We start from the raw sequence: 18,196 nt of genomic DNA, 5'->3' as shown, positions 1-18,196 counted from the left end.
GCATACTGCTGAATATATTTATGTAATATAGCATATACCACGAGCTTTACCTATGGCAGAGCTATCACCATGGCTTTGTCCCTTCTCTTCCCTTTCTCCCCTTAGCACCAGTAACCACAAGTGTCAACAGCCACCTCACACTTGACCAAGCCACAGTGAAGACAGGGCCACTACCTAGCCAGGAGATTGCAGGAGTTTCTCCTTCCTCTCCCTGAATCCTGTCCCCACTTGGCAGAAAGCAGCACCCTTCCCTTCCCAGCTGCACCCCCGACCACTTCCTCCCACACCATTTCCACTTCCACCACACTCGTGCTTATTTCCCATTTCCTTGTTCCTTTGCTCAGCATCACTGATGCAACCCCACATTTCCCATTTCAGGGGTCAAGACAAGGCTCCCTGGGCCAGAGGTGATGGTGAGCCCAGACAGGGCTTAGCACCCTCTGAGAGCTCCCAGACATTGAGGGGTGGAGTGACCCAGCCTGGGTACGGGGCCAGCACAGCAGCTCCCCACCACTGACAGCTCCAGACGGGGTAAGGGAAACACAGATGGCACTGGTGAGCTGTGGCAGGGCTTCTCCTTCAGCAGTAGGTAACACCAGAGATGAAAGAGCAGAAAAAATTAAATCTTTAAATATTATGGTAGGTGACATCAAAAGTAATCACAAGAACATAGAATATTTACTAGGTTTTGGTACCTTTTTAATAGGAAAAATGGAGAAAAGGAGCTCCAGTATACCACAACTGAGAAAGTAAAAGATCTGTAAAGTAAACTGAATCCAAACATAAGCAATGTTTTATTGGGATATAGCAAGCAACCTATCAAATAGGGAACCGGTACAAACAGATTGAACATGACTCTCTTTTAACAGAGATGTATGGTGACAAGACAGCTTCTTTCAGTTCTTAAAACCAGTATTCAAAGTGTTAAGTAAAGCATTAAAAAAAATCAATCATTACAACACCAAAGACAGACAATATTAAAAATGTGCAGAATTTTACTTTTTACAAATTTCTGCATAATGTTAGAAAACAATCATAAATTAAAAAAGGAATAAAATGGAGCTTTTTTGTTTGCAAAGCAACACAAACCTTTAAAAACCAACTATATTTTACATAGGACTACTATTAAAAACAGGTGAAAAGCTGAAAATTTAAAGGACAGCAAAAAATACACAACCCAGTTTCACCTGTCAGCAACACCTTCTGCTATGGAAGGAGTTATGTTAGTTCTATGTACAGCTTTAAACATTGCAGCATACCATGGGTAAACCTTAATAAGGTCAAAATAGGACCCTCTGCAAAAAAGGGTGACTTGGCAAGTGTCAGTCCCATCCTGAAATTATAAGTAGTAATAATTTTAGTAGGTCTTTAGTGTAAACCAAAACCTACTTTGATTGGTTCCTCTCTCTAAAGATGCATGTAAACTTTGGGGTTGTTTTTATTTAATTTTTTGGTATCTTAATGAAATCAAGAACATGTCTGGCTCAAAAATGAGAATGACATACCTCCCTTTTGTTCTGGATACAGTGATGTAGCTATCTCAACATGCTCATTGACACTTCCTAAAAGAGAAAATCATTATGTACTATGTAAAAAATACACACCACTTCTCTCAGTTCAGACTCAGTATACAGTATATTGCCAGCTCTATCCAATAGGATATATATTCTAATTTGGTTTAAACTCTTAATAGATATATTCTCTCTTTACAAAGTTCCATCACATGAAACCAAATTGCTTATTTTTCCTTTGAGGCACAGCATGACCCCAATTAGACAGTTAGCTATAAAGAGTTGTTCTTTAGATGTTGTGTCTGTAGAGGTTTTACGTGATATTCATAGATTTTCAGCGCAGGCCCCAGTTTTAATGAAAGTCCAGTCAGTACATCATTTCTTGTCATCAACAGTAATGATTTGCCATCAATTTCCTATAAGAAGAATTAAAGAGGTGAAAAAGACAAATATACAAATCTAACAGACGAGAACAGTCATGCAACAAATGGAATACTACTATAGAGGATCAGTGAGAAAAATAGTAGCCTTGATTTTCCTGAAACCATCTTCACAGCTGCTAAATTCCGCTTGCTGTTTGCTTTTCAAGTGCTCACCTGTGCTGACTAAGGCATAAATACTATTTAGTCAAGCACAAAATCCAAATGAGCCTAATTTCAAAACTCCCTCTTTGTAAACCTTTTTCTAATTAATAGGTACAAGTGAAGAATGCCTAATTATCAGCCATTAAGGGAAGGATACTCCTAAGAATGCAGCTTATGAAGTGCATTTCAGAATTACTATTGACAGCAATATGCAAGTTTAAACTAGTGAATATCTGCTAATAACTTCAGGTGCCTTCTTTAAAAGGCCAACCTTCCCATGCATCCTGTGGGGGGAAAAAAGGAAAAGACTCTTGCAAGCAGAAATTTTGGAAGGGCCTAACTGGAGCTTGACACTCTGAGTGAATTTCTCTTCCTCTACTTTTAAGGGAAGACGAGAAAAGGAACTTTCCAGCTTAGGTCTCCCCACACTGTCCTACTTAAAATACCTCTTGTAAATCACAGATATGGTGGGATTTTTTTCCCCTCTCAGACCTTGACTTTTTGACCTGTTTAGGTTAGAAATCTTGTAAACTTTGGATTTTTTTCCCCATCTCAAAACTTTGATATATGCTTGAAAACTTCCTCTAAGTCACTGTGAAGTCAAAATGGAAGAGAAAGAATCCACATCTCTCCACTCCCTTCTCTCCCTTCTATTATCTTGGAAATATCAGAGATCACATCCTTGATTACAATGCAACATGAAAAGAAGACTTCTTTTAGAGTTCAGCAGGAATTTGCCAAGACTGATCTCTCCTAAAATTTGATAAAGTTTATAAATACAAAATACATGAACAAACCACAAAATAGTCAAAGATCAGCTGAAAATGGCATTTTTAAAAAATATCCCCAAAATGTATACAGGTACTGATCCCTCAGGGAAGCCCAAAGTAACAGTAATTCTAAAAGAAAAAAAAAGTTTCCAATAACTTTTTACCCAATTATAGCAGGTGCCTCTTTCCAATTACTGTTGAGAATGTTAATGGTTAAAACCAGTTTCTATCCTCTCTTTTCCATTCGTCACAATTCTTTCTGTGGGAATTTTGACACCAGTGAGTGTTTTGCTCATTGCTATGACCGATCTGAAGTTGCCTTTTCTGCTGCTGTTCAACGATGCTATGGAGGAAGAACAGCCTCCAGCTTGGTAGGATCCAAATGGAGTAAATCCAGTACCTGGAATAGGAGAAACTCCAAGAATAGGAAAAAAGCATCTATTCCTTTCCCTTCTTCTTCCACAGGGTTCCCTGTGTTTTCTAGAAATGCTGGTAACTACTAAGACTTCCACTTAATAGAAAACTGATTCTTTAAACACATCTGTGTAGGAATGACTGATTACATACTCAGAGTTCAAGTGTTTCATATCTTTGTGTGAATTGTAAGCTTTACCTCTTTCACTTTCTTTAAGTTTTCCACATTAAACTGCTTCTGCAGAATTGTCACACACTTTTTTTGCAGCAGGTAAGATTTTGTATACTGTGATGACTTCTCTGATTTCTTCTCTGCTACTTCTCTATCTTCCGTTTCTTCAGGATGCAATTTCAATGCTAGCTCTCAGTATGTCTTTTTAATGTTAACTGAGACTTCTCTGCACAACTCAAGCTAACAATAATTCCCCACTGTGCCAGGATGACCTCAACACCAGCATCCCACTGTCTTCAGCAAATAACCAGGGGACTGATCAAGCTTCAAGTCCTCCCACCACCCCTTCTGCTGTGAGTGACTGAGAAGTGCAGAGTTCTACAGTAAGCCAACACAAGAGCACAGCAGGCAGCACACTCACGTGCCCCTCCATACCATGGCTCTGCCAGAAAGCAGCAGTGGACACCAGCTGGTGTTAAACCCCAGTTTCCCTTCTGGTAAGGCACTGCAGTGAGGCCAGCAAACCACCACTGCCTTACCTGGACATATCTGGCTATCACAACATAATGGTCAAGAAGCCACATGGGCCACAACAAAGGTCAGAGCATGTGCACATCTTGGGACCTTGTAAACAACTTCAGTCTCGGAGTGAGCCACAGTCCCCTGTGCTTGCAGGGCTCCTACAGAAAGCTCAGCCACAAATAGGCAGGCTGTATTCCTCTGAAGGTGTTCAAACCCTCATCCTGCAACTGCTATTCCTCCCTCTTTGGGTGTCCTGTGTCCCCAACTTGTTGGCTTGTCTGATTTGCTGGCTGATGTTATAGATTTTTGTTATTGGGCAACATCCTTCAGCTGAATCTGTTTTCATCAGTGAGCATGATTCAATCATCAATCATGATTGATTTGCTGACATCAGTGGAACTCCAAGAAGAAATAACAGATAATCATCATACAAGCATCACTTCTTACCAGCACTTACAATTGAGTTTTATTAAAACATTCTGCAGCCCTTCAAATGACTTCTAATTTTCCTTAAAGTATTATAAGAAAAAATCAGGACTTAAAGATTTTTCACTTGTTTTAGGTGAGTCCAGATGTATTCAGATTGATCAGAAGAAAGTGTGGACTCAGTTATTGCTGTGTAAAAGCTCAGTGTAATAATAGATGTCATGATTACATTCTGGGGTAAGGATATTTTGTAAGGAAACCATTGTGCTACCCCTCCTGAAGCAGTTCAGTGGAAAACAATTTCCCAGTGTTGTAGGTGAAACCGAATACTTTCCTTTACTGCTTACAATCTCATTCCTCCTCCAGTACATATTCAGGGCAGTAGATCAAATAAAACTAGGTTTCTGGGGCCCAGGCAACTGCAAATGACAGAGGAAAATAGAGAGGGCTAGAACTGCAGCTGCATGCCTGGTGCTCTACAGACAGAGGACGGCAAAGGGTTCAAAATGAACCTGCCTGCACTGCCATACCTGGAGGATCCTGACAAACAATGCTCTAAGAGCACAGTTAAAGTTAGTGGTAGCAAATAGTGTAGAAGAAACTGAACAGCACCACTGATAAGAAGCTAGGGACAGGACAGTTTATGGGGCTGTTCCTGGTGAAGACAGGGAACAGGCTGCCAAACCTGGCAAGCAGAAGCAGGCACTTGCTGCTCCTCATGCTGCTAATGGAGAGGAGGGGGAAGGAACTGGCAGTGACTTCTGCTGTGATTATCCATCCCTCAGCTCCTGGCCACATCCTAGTGGCGCTTGTCAGCCTCTCTCTCCAAGGTTTTAGCATAAGGTGAAGTTGGCTGTGGAGCCAGAGCCACATTTCTGCACATGGCTGTCCTAGCAGAGTCCTCAGTTACCCTACTGAAACCACTTATCCTCACTGCAGAATACTAATAAAGCCTTTACACTCTACATCCATGCTGTTGCAAACTGATTTGCCAAAACTTATAAATTAGCCTCACCTTTCTGCTGCAAAATCAGTTGTAATTACTGCAGTGTTATTGACAAGCCAGCTTTGAGGCAAAGAGGTCAAGATATTTGATGGAAGTTAGAGGTTATCTGTCAGTGTAAGGAGAAGACTGCCAGAGGCCACAATTACTTTGCCTGTGTAGTTTGTTTAAGCCACATTTCCAGGGCTGTTGTGACATGGATGCTGGTATTAAGGAATGGACACACTCAAACATTTTCTTTTTTGGTCTGTTCACTCATCTTCAAATTCTGAAAGCTGAATAGCAGCTGCAGAAAGAACCTCTCTGCAACCTGCCAGAGAATCACCCAACACCAGGCTTTTCACCTTCAAGAACAAAGAACTAGGTTTAGATACTTTGTTATATGCATCAGTTACAATCAGATGGGATTTCCCAGACATAGTGCTGAAGGTCAGCAATGTTAACCTGACCAACCATGCTGTTATTTCATGTGTAATGTACAGGCTCCCTGCAAAGCTGCCAATAACTTGCACCAGCTCAGTACCCTGGAAGGTCCAGGCATCTATTTTGATAACTAATTACAAGTGTGGGTGACTAATTTCCTGGTAGTCACACACAAGCCTACAGACTTCTCTGGGGAGGTGCTGAACTGCCATCGTGATGTGAGTTACTTCTCTATGAAACCCTACAGGTGGGCTGTAGGCCAAGCAAGCTGACTTCCAGTCCCACTAACACACCTCTACCAGCTGCTGCCAGGTGAGCTGCAATGGCCACCTGACTGTCAGGCTCTCTGCTGATCTCAGCTACCCAAAGAAACCTTCTGTTGGTATCAGCAGCTACAGGGCCCACGAACAAAGACCCGACCTGTTTCTCAGACTGAGTCCTACAAACATGCTGCTCCTCTGCTGACTCAGTGCCAGCTGGTCCTTTCCGAATTTACTTGTACTGCCAAGTTCAATGCAAAACAGCAGCCCCTTTTTCATCCTATGCCTTCAAATTCACATTATTGCTTAGAAGCCCCAGGATTTACAAATACTCATGAGTGTAATTACACAACACACTCAGAAAGAAGGGAATTCATATTTTAAACACCCTTCACATTTCAAATAACAAGACAGTGAAACTGAGTGGGTTGTATAGGGAGACTGAGTTCAAGCCAAAAAATTTGTTTAGATTTCCCACCTTTCTGAATCCTATCTTAAACAAACTCCAACTCATTATCCACAGCTTGTAGAACAAAATTATTACTCCGAGATCACAGTCCTATGCATTGTCACTGAATAACAGACTCAAATCCCATCATTAATGTGGGATTTTCTCCCCCATTTTACAGAATATAACTAGGCCCACAGCAAAAATGCACAATGTGAGAAACTGGTGGCAGTCAAAAGGTGTTTGCTAAGAGATTTACCTGTTCCTGAAAAGCATTGGCTTGTTCTTCAAATCCAGCTGTTCTGAAATAATTCACAACATCGGTAACAGCCCAGTCAGCAGGATCCAGAGGTCTCCCATTCTCTACTGAACTGCAAAGTGCAAATGCAGACAAGTAATCACTAAAGGTGTGCAGAACATCTGCTGCTTCTTTGTGCCTCATGTACATCCCCTCCTTCCTTGTTTCTCCAGGAAAAGTGTTCTTTGATACATTTCCCCACCCCAGTACAGGACAGTCACTGCTGTTCTTTTACATTCCAAAGACCAGATGCTGGGGAAAACTAAGACACTTCTCCATTCAGAAAAGAAGAAAGTGTATGAATCTTCACATCAGCCAAAGGTAATCAGGATCTTCCTGCAAGGGTGCTGTCTTTGCTGTTGGAGAATGAAAACTGCCATAACTGGGGTACCATATTCCTGCCTTTCAAGCCTGCAGCTTGCTTTCAGCTATCAAATACTTAGAGAATTATATGTGGATTATTCTTTATACACATGAGACTGTCCTTGTAACATGGCTAGAAATTACTGGTAGCCATCTTTACCTTGCAAAACAACAAATAAATTACAAACAAACAGAACTCCTCAACCAAAACAAAAAAGAGGCACCAAATGATTGCACTAATTCTCAATATAGAAAATGTCCCAAAACCGTTGTCAGACTCATCTTTGGACAAATCTATGGACTTTTTAAAGAGCTGTGCATCTGAGAAAACATCTGTTAAACACAATCAGAATTAATTCCTCCTGTGACTAACCTCAGGCAATTGCTTTTCACAGTAGCAAAACCAACAAAACATTCGTATTACTATCCTTATTCTGCATTTCTTTTCCTCAAACTGTCATCACCCTATCACAAAGATAACTTTGGTGTATCTGAAAATTTTTTGTTAAAAAACACTCATAGTGAGCTTGAGTGCCTTTTCTACTGCAATTTATGAGGATGAAGAACAAGACATCAAACAGCTTCCTAAACATGTTTCTCCAACCAGAAGGCCTGAAGTTCATGCCAGATATTTTCCATCATTATACCTGCTTAACTATAATGAAGCAATATGGAAAATGTACAGATCAGGACAGGTGTCAGAATCCTGTCCATTTTCTGGTCTGAAGCTTAGAGGCAGGACTTTGATTTCAGCAGCACCAGCTGGAAAAGAAACACAGATCATACTCTCCTGACAATATTTTGTTCTGTCCTTCAATTTTTTTCTTTTCCAACTGTCACTATCTCTACCTTGTCTGGACTTACAGATTTTTCAGCAAAATAACTGGGGGAATCAAGGGCTGAGCATTTTCCAAAGCAGCCAAATGGAATCTATGCATTGAGTGCCTCTCATCATTGTTTCTACAACATTCTTATTTCTACAACTATCTGAGTCCTGGGAAGGAGGACTCATGAAAACAATGATTTTTACATGTCCCCAAACTCTTGAAACGTGTCTGTCAACATGGCAACAAAATCTGGCCACAGGGATCATCTGCAAACTATGTTACACTGGGCCTTCTAAAAGCAGTTTCTTTAATTTATCCCAGATCTCTGAACAACGGAGTTTCTTGGTTTTGCTCATCACATAATGACTTACTTCATGAATTGCTTCACTGATTGTGATTACATAGAAAGCAATATTCAGCAAAATTGGAAATGAGACTATCTGGCCTTATCAGAGCTGCACTTTTTTCTTGTGTATTTTTTTCAGTTGAAGAATGCCTTTCAACAAAGATTTTCTGGTTGCGCACATTCTGAGGCTTAAGAAGCAAAATGTGAAAACTGCCACACAAAATCTGCAAGTATTTACAAAAGCAGCATTTGAGGAATTACATTTAATCTTTGCATTTTCCTTAAGACACAGACTGTCACTTTGAATTACTCATTTTCTACTAAAAAATAAATAAACGAAATGCCAACCACTCACTTAAAAAAAAAGAAGATACCAAATTTCACCCTTTCTAAACAGCAAATAAAAGGCTCAGTCTGTAAAAAATATCACCAAACTGTAATTTGCTTACTTCTCCAAACACTTTAAATCCAAATTAAATATGGCCCCAAACCCTCCTTTCCACCATTTTTTATCTCAGCCAAGCTTTAGTTATATTCGTTTATTTATTAGTTTATTATTATTTAGTTATATATAGTTTATCTCAGCTTTAGTTTTTCTTGTAGCTCTTCTTTTATCACTAGGGAACTACAGCTTGGTCCAGGTCCAGCCCCATCCAGGGCTCAACTACAATGACTTCAGGGACTCTACCTCAGTCATTTATTAATCACAGAAATAATTTTAAGGTCCTGCCTCAAAGAATACCATCATGCTGGACCTCAAATAGAGCAAATTTCCACAGCTACAGCTGCAGAAGGCTGGGAGGCATGGCTGGAGGCTGGCTGGATTTTAACCCATCTATGCACACAGATGCTCATTTGGCTTGTTGACTCTGTTAGTCTCCTCCTCACACTGCTGCTGACATGGCTCTATTCTTCAGTAAGACAAGGGCATATATAACAGCCACAGCTTAGCCATACACAGGCTCATGCCTGATGCCCTGGATGCTTTAAAATCTTACGAGGACTGGCATTTTGGGCTTTGAAACAAAATACTAGATGCACTGACAATGAATAAGAATTAGGCTTGTCTGTTTTACACCTCTGTCCCTGTGCCTTTATTGCCATCATGTGGCAGAAGCAGCAAGGTCTGAAAGGATATAGCTGAGAACAAACAGATTTTATCCAAGCTATTTATAAGCACTTCAAAAAAGTGTCAAATACTTCCTTTTTAGATATGCCCACATACATACTGTATACATTCATCTAGAAATCACAGCCCCAAGTTTAAATACAATTTCCATCCACTCTAAAAAGCCCCCTTAGCAATCAGTAGTTGCATCTTTATCACCCAAGCCTTGGGGAAAATGATTAAATGTAAACTGTCCCTGCTTCAACTGCCTCTTTTCTCCTCCCACCCCAGAGTGCTCATTGTAGAAACCAGACTGTCAAAGGGAAGGTGCTTTCTGAGGGACACACGATAATTATTTATAGTCACTGAATAGGAAAATGCTCTTTATGTTGGTGTGGTGCAGCCAGCATCTCAAGTGAAGGGGGAGGATGCTGATTTGAATGGCTGCCATTGGATCTTTTCATAATAAGGTGTTTTATCAGTAGCCTCAAGTGACCATTGTTATTTACCTTACTCTAGTGCCTGGTAGCCTACGCATTGTCACGTTTTCTTGGACAGCTTATGTAAAAGAGATCTGAAAGAGAATAATGAGGTGCAGCTGCACAAAGTGTTGCAGCTTGAAAGAACAGACTAAGAGCTTACTCTGCTATCTTTCCTTATGGCCCTTTTTTTCCCTTTAATATATATACATATGTGTACATCTCTCTCACCATGGCATCTGTAACCCTAAAGCAGCAAGGCCAGATTTTTCCACACAGAACTTCACTTCTCAGATCATAACTTCATTCAGAATTTCTAGCCCTAATTAAAGAATTTCTGACCTTAAGTAAATGCTTACAAAAAAGTTCCTATGCCTTAGCCTGTAGTCTACCACACACACACAAAAAAGCAGTAGAGCAGTACACACCATGTCTCTGCCTTATTCCCACCCAAGGTCTGAAATAAAACCCCAGCAACTTCAAGGTTCTCCAATAAGCAGCCTAAAGTATCTGTTTCAGAAAGGAACTGGTACCTAAATGATATGCTGCTACTGCTTCTCAGCCCTAGACAGGTGGGCTGTCAGCAGAGAAGGGCACAGAGAGGTAACTTCCACACAGGACACTTCTCTCATTAGGCACTGGTTCTGCAAACGCCACTAACAGACAGGTGAGCAGAGGAACAATATTGGCTATAGTGCTACCACTTGCTTTAGTTTCTGGCTGAGAGGAAAAGAAAAAATACACTCCTAACTTAAGTCACTAGCTTCTACATCTCTTCATTAATATACAGTCCTACCACATATAGCTTTTAATCAGCTCAGTACCCTGGCCTCTTCTATTTCAAAGCTGAAATACAACAGAAGTAATTAAGAACAGGGATGGTTTGAAATGAGCAAAGATCGAGATGGCCATTATTGCCAACCACATTAGTTCAAAGGAAAACTACATTAAAAATCCATGAGCTGGATACGTAAAAGGAACACTTACTTTTTGACATCCAGAGAGCCATTTTCCTTGTTTTCCATGTCAACAGTTAGCATGGGGAGGATAGAAGTTTTACTTCAGCAACTGATTGATAGGGAGGAAAAAAAAAGCTGCGTTTAATTATTTGTAGTATGACCAGAGCAGTGTAATGTAACAGAAACAAGCATTCTACGGGTACACAGGGATGTTTCCACTTGAGAGTAACAATGCGGTCAAAGCCTGGTTTCCTTGAAAGCCTGGCAAAGCTGATAGTTGCTAATGAACTAGAAAAAAAGTTGACCTGTGCTTCAAACACAAGAAATAATTCTTGCCTGAAAGTCAAGGAAGGAAATATTACATTTAATCCTTTTCACAAGTGTTATGAATATGAATACATATGTATTCATATGAACTGTATGTATATGAATACATACAGTTTGATCAAACTGTATGTATTCATATACGTAGAGATTGACCTGCAATATATAGCTGGCTATCATGAAAGCTTAATAGGCCTTCAGTCATCCTGTGATACAGAGGACCCAAAGAGATGGAAGATCTTTGGAAAGGTTTGGAAATCCCTAGACTCGTTTTACAAATGTGATGTGGATATAGATGAACACGTCGCTTAGAGCGATTGCGCAAATAAAGCTGGTAAGCAGAATTACTAATTGACCCCAAAGTCCCGAGGCCTAAATCAGTATGTTATCTGTAAGACCTCTCTTCCCGCACTAGGGCATCTTCTTCTATAGGTATGCTACACTGAACTCTAAAAAGGAAAGGAGCACATGAAGGACACAGGAGAAAATCCAGTTCATTTCCTTCCTTGCAGCACGCTGGAGTACTTGCACCACATAGCTTTTTCCATCACGCCTTGGAACATGCAGAAATGACCCAAGCCTTTTCTTTCTGTTCTCAAATAAGCCATTTCTATTTCAGAGCACCAGGGAACAGACCAAGGACTCAGGATGTTCTTGCTGTAGCATTAATGGATGCCAGTGAAATTCTCAAAGCTCTGGGAAGGACAGAATAGGGAAATCATGCTCTTCTGCTAAAACTTTGCAAAAATAGAGACTAGCAATTAATATTGATGTGGGTTAAAAAAAAAAAAAAAAAAAAAAAAAAGAAGACCCTTTATTATACAAGTAGAAGCATGTAAAGCACCAAGAAAACAGTAACGAACTAATCGAAAAGATGCTTCTTCCTGCACCGCTGACCGAACAACTCCACGCATTCCCTGAAATCACTTCTCGGTTCACCTGAGGTGACTGCAGACGACACCCGCACCAGCCTACCTGCGGAACGCCCCGCGCCGCGGCCGCACGGCCCGCAGCCCCCGGGCTGGGGCGGCACCTCCCGCGGGCCCGGGCGGCGGGGCTGCCGGGGCTCCGCTCCCCGCGGCGGCGCCGGGCTGTGACAGGCGCCCGGCATCTCACGGGCACCCCGAGCCCGCCGGCACTGCACCGCATTGTCAGTTCTGACTGGGGGGCGGGGGAAGCAAGGCAGAAAAACCTACCTACGAGCAACTAAACCGGCGCATGGCTACCGGCTGCTGCGGAGCGGCGGAGCCCGCGGCCCCCGCCCCCCGGCGGCAGCGGGCGCTCCGCGGCGGCTCCGAGTGACACCGGGAGCGGCCCCGCCCGGGCCCGTGACGCGCCCGCCACACACGGACCGCCCGCGTCATGGCCGCCGCGTTAAAGGCGCCGCGCCGGGGCCCCCCGCGCAGCCCGGCCCCGCCCGGCGCGGGAGGGCACCGGGGACCGTGGGGCTGGGCACGGAGCGGGGCACGGAGCGGGGCACGGAGCGGCGCCGCCGCCGAGCGGCTTGCCCCGGCAGCGCTTACCTGGCCGGGGGCGCCGGTGGGGCGGACCTGCCGGAGAGCGGCACTCGGGGCTCGGTTCATGACTCGAGGTTCTTGGGGCCTCCTTGTGGACATTCCTACTCCTCCTGCCGAGCGGGGTGTGAGAGGTGACGGAAACACATCCCTAGTTGTTGAACGATGCAGTACCAAGCCGAGGAAATTTTATACGAGGTAGAAAGTAGGAGTCTCCAGGTGTTGGAAAATTGATAAAGTTACAAAAATTAATTCCTAGAATGAGTTCGTCAACACGTATGTGAGTAGCAGACACTTGGCTTTCCGTGGAACTCGTGCAACTGCAGGCTCTGGTGCTCAGAAAGAGTGACCAAGGACAGCACAACCGAGTCACCCGCACCGTGCCACCGCCGGCACCGGGAAAGAGAGGAGATGGAGGCACTGAGTCTGCAGAGCTTACTCGTCTAAGGCTCCACACTTTATTTTACAAGGAGACCATACCCATGGAATTTACTGTACAGAAAGAATTAACTCGAAGAGCTTACAAATAACTAAGTGTCCCACTGGCAATAAAATCTCACCCACAGAGTTTAATACAAAAGTTGTCAAGTTTTTCTGGCAACAACACTTATTTTTTTCTTTTTACACCACTTTTTTATCTCTTCAGTATTTCCTTGATTGCTGATGTTTTCTAATGGCATATAAGCATTACCTAGATGCACTGTCAGTGTAAAGGAAATCGAGCAAGGACTATCAACACACCCTGCTTTCCCCACACACAGGCTTTGCAGCCAGGGCAGCATCCCAGCCACTACTCAGATGCTATGACCTTTTGATTATCCTTAACAGGCTGGGTTACTTCAAAATTGTGTGATATTTTACTTGAAAATTTTCCTTCCGAGTCAAGCCACTCAAATTACACTCCTGCTCTTTGCTGCAAGGCAAGGAGGACATTAAAAATTACCTGGGGGTTTGCACAGATCCTACTGGTGCCTCTGGCCTGATTTCCACAGAGCTCTGACATGAGTGCCCGGCTGGCACAGACAGAGCCTGCTTGGCCACCAGAGTGGGCACATGGGGCTGTCCCAGGTGCTTTGCATCCATCTCACTCCCAGACAAAGCTTACTGCACTCTGGCTGCATGGAGATCCCGGTCACCTAACTGCTACCTGGGCACAGTTACAAGCCCTAAAATTACCAGAAAAGTTGACTTTTGGGCAAAGGACTATAGACATGACTTCCCAAACCACTTCATTTTGTCTTACGCATGTGCTGTCAGATAAATAACCAGAGCTTGCAGGAGCTTTACAAGGAACGGCACTCAAGTATCGACAGAAGCACTGGGAACAGAGGGCAGTAACAGTCCTGACTACTTTGGGATTCAAATAAATGCAGATAAACAAAATAGAAGATTAAATGTACTGTGCCCTAAACAAAACCCTCATTACTTCCCATCTGAAAGTGTCCTGTATAACGTGGCATATTTGTGTTGGACAAGTGAGCCAAGCAAGGCAATTCTTCTCTGTCTCTAAAGAAATAAACATTCTAAATGAAGCCATAATGAGTTTTCTGCATCAGCTGGTTTCTAACTTTGGTAATGAACTGACATTTGAGGATACAAATATAAACGAGCTATTTTACTCACACTCTCCCTTTCATCATGTTCTTCAGTTAATCCTTTGAGTATTCAAAGTGAGGCTCACAGAGTGCATGCATTCCTTCTAGAGGACCTTGAACAGCAAAGAGAGAAATTTTAAGGAAATGGATTGTAGAAAAATTCAGTGTGGAATATGATCTGTGGGTTGTATTTTCTTTCATTGGGTAAGGTAATTTAATTACAGTGAAATTATGTCTGGAGGGAGATAAAGCAGAAAAGTGAATTAGCCTTTTGTTTGACTATTTGCATCCCACTTCTGGCCAAAAAAGAAAAGTTTCCAAGCCATGCAGGGAACCAAGTGAGACCAGGGTAAGTAGATCCAGGTCACAGGGTCTGTCCTGTGTGTGTCTGAACTTCTGCTATCACATGAGGGGAAACACGCAAAGGTCAGTGCATATCAGACACCAGTGGACCCTGTTTTCTGGGCATTGAAAAATGCCAGTTTCCTACTGCAAAAATATCCTTTTGTTTTGTCCCTGGCAATGAAAGAGTAGAAGACAAAATGCAGAGCACATGTGGCAAAGGACAGCATAGCACCTTGTTAGCTGTGCAGAGGGTACTGAATTTCAGCTTCCCAGAGCTAAAAAAAAAGCCCTTTGAACCTTCTTTGTTCCAGTGCCCTGGGTAAAAAACCACAGTTAAACGCATACATTGTGGATGCTGAGTAAGAAGATAACACAGGACCTGTGAGCTTTGACACGGAGGGAAGCCCCTCACAGTAAGGTGGCATTCTGCAGAGTAGAATGGATCTAGCCCTGTGTAAAACACCTGTTTCTTTGCCAACAACGACCGAATGTTTCAGAGCCTCGGGCCCGAGGGAAAGCCCCGAGGCCGCAGCAGCAGCGGCCATGCAGGCCGCGCGCCGCCCGGCGCCGCGGGGGCTGCTGGGAGTTGTAGTCCCGCGGCGCCGCCCGGGGCGCGCCTTCCCCTCACGGCCGCGGCGGGAGCAGCGGGGCGGCTCCGGGAGCTGAACCGCAGCGAGGAACAAACGCTGCAAGCTGCTGCTTCTCCTCTGGGTTTGCAGCGACACATTTCGGCGCTGGCCGCCATCCTTTGTGGTTCCTGCTGCTCACTGGGAGGAAGAAAGTAAACCAGAGAGATTTCATCCAGGTGTGGCCGGCGACCAAAAAAATCGTCAATTCCTTCTAATGCACAGCACTGGCGGCACGGGAATCCAATGGGGGCACAGGCTGTTTCTAAGTAACTTTTGTCACGAGTGTGAAAGTGGCATGGGTGTAAGACGCCAGCCTGCCCAGCAAACTGAATTAATGTATAGCTATGTCCAGTCAATTACAACAACATTCAATTACATTCAACAGTCAATTACAACAGCAGTCTAAAAATGCCTTTTGCATCATTTCCCTCCTAGCAATACAAGGAAAGGGACGGTCCAGGCCATGGGGTTCGGTGTCCTGGCATCACAGGCAAGCCCTCACACAAGCCCGTTCATTCACACCCAGCGCTGCCTCGGGGCCCGTAAGGGATCTCACCCCTCTCTGCCAGCAGAAAGGCTCTGTCCAGCTCCTCTTTGCTGGGGATTAAGAAATGTTAATCTACAACTTGAAAAATATACAGTTGATATCTGTTTGTTCCTGTAGTAATAATCTTTATTTTAATATAGTTCAGTTTAATATTTGACTTCTCTGTTTCTCTGGTATTTATATAGATGCAGCTGTCTGAATGACCACAGCCCTTTTGTGGTCTGCATTTTCAGATCTTGTTCCTCCTTCTCCTTTCTGTACATTCACCTTCTGGGAGAGGACATTTGGAGCTGCAGCCTGGGCTGCAGTAGGGTCTCAGCAGTACCTCTGCCTTTCCAGTCTGCTCTGAATGGCCCCTTACTCCACACTACACTTTTATCACACCTCCATGGTACTGGTGATTCGAGACATCCTTGGAATGATAAGCAACCAAGGATCTTTTCCACAGTTCCTGGCAATTACTACCTACCCCAGAAAGTGGAAAAATCCCTGTTACTGGTCCAGTTTCACCTCTCCAGCACTTTACTCTCAGAAAACTGTCTTTCCTCACTTAAGGTCTTTTCCACCCCTGTCCATAATCTTTTTAGTTTGCTTGAATGGAATTTTGCCACTTACCTTCCTCCACAGTATCAACAGCTTAATACGTGCTGTCCTGCTCTCCCTTCCCTACTTCAACACTCCAGAGAGGAATGAGAGACAGTTCCTAGCCCATGGAGTCCAGCTCTTCAATTCCTGTCTTGGCCAGGAAGGTCCTCCAAAATTCATGCTGTCTTCTTCACAGTCCCCTTCTGACTTGCCAGGGTGTTCTGCATGGCTGGGTATTGTCACGTTGCTCTGAAGTTCTGCATAAAGCCTAGACAGAAGCCTAAAGTTCGCAGTGGCATCAAGCAAGTGAGGAGGGAAGGGAGGCAGAAAACCCATGGCCAGGATGCAGCAGAGTGACTTGGTACCAGCCTGGAATTCCTTTTCGAGGCAATTATGTTGCAGTGTGTGTTAAACACAAAATCAGAGCACAGCAGCCGGTCAGCCTCAGTTTACCTTCCATACAGGTGCCTGGGCACACCCTTACAAGGTGAAGAACAGCGTCTGGAGATGTGCACAGCCTTGTGTGAAGCTCTGGTGTCAGGCTGAGAGCTCTGCAGGTACCCAGCGCTGGATCAGTGACAGCCCCTGGCTGCCAGCCTGAGGGGAGCAGCACTGCTCAGACTCACTGACCGGGCAGGGGGGCAAAGATCTCACTTTTGTCCTGCTGGGAAGGCCCTGAAACCTTTGCTTTAGTATCCTAAGGTTCTTTTTATACAATATGCATTACCCAGCCTTTTTTTTTTTCATAATCATAGGAATCTCCAATAAGATGACTAGCTTTGCACCCTCTTCATACCAGCCTAAAAATGAACGCGTGCAGAAGCTGACTACAATGCAAGGCCAGTGACACCTTTCTGCTTTTGCTTCCTCTTTTTTCCAAGACTGAATTGTTTAAATAAATCTTCCTGCACGTGAATTATATCCCCTTCACTGAGAATTTCCTGCCCTACTTATTTTGTTATGCAACTCCTTATTGTGGTAGTTGTTCATATTTAATAAAGCTTCTGTCTAGACTTAAACCTTTGTTATTTTAAAGCTTATACTTCATATTTCATTGTATAAAACACAGCCCTTTGTGCCCATACTAGCAGTAACGCCTGCCACATATTTGCCCAGCTTGTAATAATGTAGCAAGAAGCTTATAAAAAGTATTCATATGAAATACCAACACTGTTAATGAGAATCCAGCCTGATAAAAATATTTTATATAAACATGGCTCAGACATCTCAGTGAAATAGCTACTACCTCTCTGGGAAATCTAAAATGTAGCACTTCAGTGTATGAAGTGAGGCAAATGAAAAAGCACAACATGGTGATGCACTCAGAAAAAGAGTTACAGACAGAAACATGTCAACAAAACACAAGCAGCAATCCCAACTATATTTCAAACAGTACATTGTTAAAATTAGTGCTAGGTTTTTTTCTACACTTTGCTGGGAAGCTTTTCTCCCAGGAGTGAAGAACTTGACTGTCAGAAATATCCAAAGTTTTAGGATATGTAAAGCGACCATGTCTCAGTAAATACTGCCATCTTCTCTCCATGTTATTTTGGTGTAACTGCCAGAGGAGATGCCAGGTGTGGAAGCCCAGAGTCTGGCATTTCATTCTTTGCTCAGCTTTGGAGGATGTTGCTCCTCAGCCCCTTGACAGCACCCCAGACCCAGGGAAGGACATTTGCTCTCAGTTACTGGTTCTGCTGGGGGAACTTACGGGTGCTCTGTCTGCTCTTAGGCACCAAACTGT

General features: G+C 43.4%; 2 protein-coding genes across 4 annotated transcripts in view; both read right to left on the bottom strand.

Annotated features, from left to right (window-relative positions):
* DNASE2B (deoxyribonuclease 2 beta) overlaps nt 1-6,887 on the bottom strand; it is a 33,000-nt gene extending 26,113 nt beyond the window's left edge. The window contains exons 1-2 of the mRNA XM_063407382.1: nt 6,793-6,887; nt 1,506-1,562 (exon numbers count right to left, since the gene is read on the bottom strand). The gene's annotated coding sequence lies outside the window, so the exon portion shown is untranslated. The remainder of the gene's footprint in view (nt 1-1,505; nt 1,563-6,792) is intronic.
* SAMD13 (sterile alpha motif domain containing 13) lies at nt 772-13,327 on the bottom strand. 3 transcript variants are annotated; one of them, XM_063407384.1, is made up of 4 exons: nt 12,761-13,327; nt 10,942-11,022; nt 6,793-6,904; nt 772-1,927 (listed from the first exon to the last, which is right to left on the bottom strand). In XM_063407384.1, the coding sequence occupies exons 2-4, from the start codon at nt 10,992-10,994 to the stop codon at nt 1,784-1,786; spliced, it is 309 nt and encodes a 102-aa protein (XP_063263454.1). In that variant the 5' UTR covers nt 10,995-11,022; nt 12,761-13,327; the 3' UTR covers nt 772-1,783. The 3 variants fall into 3 exon arrangements, with proteins under 3 accessions (XP_063263454.1, XP_063263453.1, XP_063263455.1); XM_063407383.1 differs by lacking the exon at nt 12,761-13,327 and adding an exon at nt 12,434-12,740; XM_063407385.1 differs by lacking the exon at nt 12,761-13,327 and adding an exon at nt 12,213-12,424.
* Nucleotides 13,328-18,196: the final 4,869 nt, after the last annotated feature.

This window comes from Prinia subflava, chromosome 10 (assembly GCF_021018805.1).
Source record: "Prinia subflava isolate CZ2003 ecotype Zambia chromosome 10, Cam_Psub_1.2, whole genome shotgun sequence".
Taxonomy (NCBI): domain Eukaryota; kingdom Metazoa; phylum Chordata; class Aves; order Passeriformes; family Cisticolidae; genus Prinia; species Prinia subflava.
Note: the sequence above shows the minus strand (reverse complement) of the source record. Positions and strands in the feature narration are given on the sequence as shown.

Coding starts and splice junctions, on each gene's coding strand:
- SAMD13 (XM_063407384.1), bottom strand. CDS start 10,994: ATGCTAACTGTTGACATGGAAAACAAGGAAAATGGCTCTCTGGATGTC. Junction 6,905..10,941: donor GGCTCTCTGGATGTCAAAAA/GTAAGTGTTCCT, acceptor TGCACTTTGCAG/TTCAGTAGAGAATGGGAGAC. Junction 1,928..6,792: donor CCAATGCTTTTCAGGAACAG/GTAAATCTCTTA, acceptor TTCTTCTTATAG/GAAATTGATGGCAAATCATT.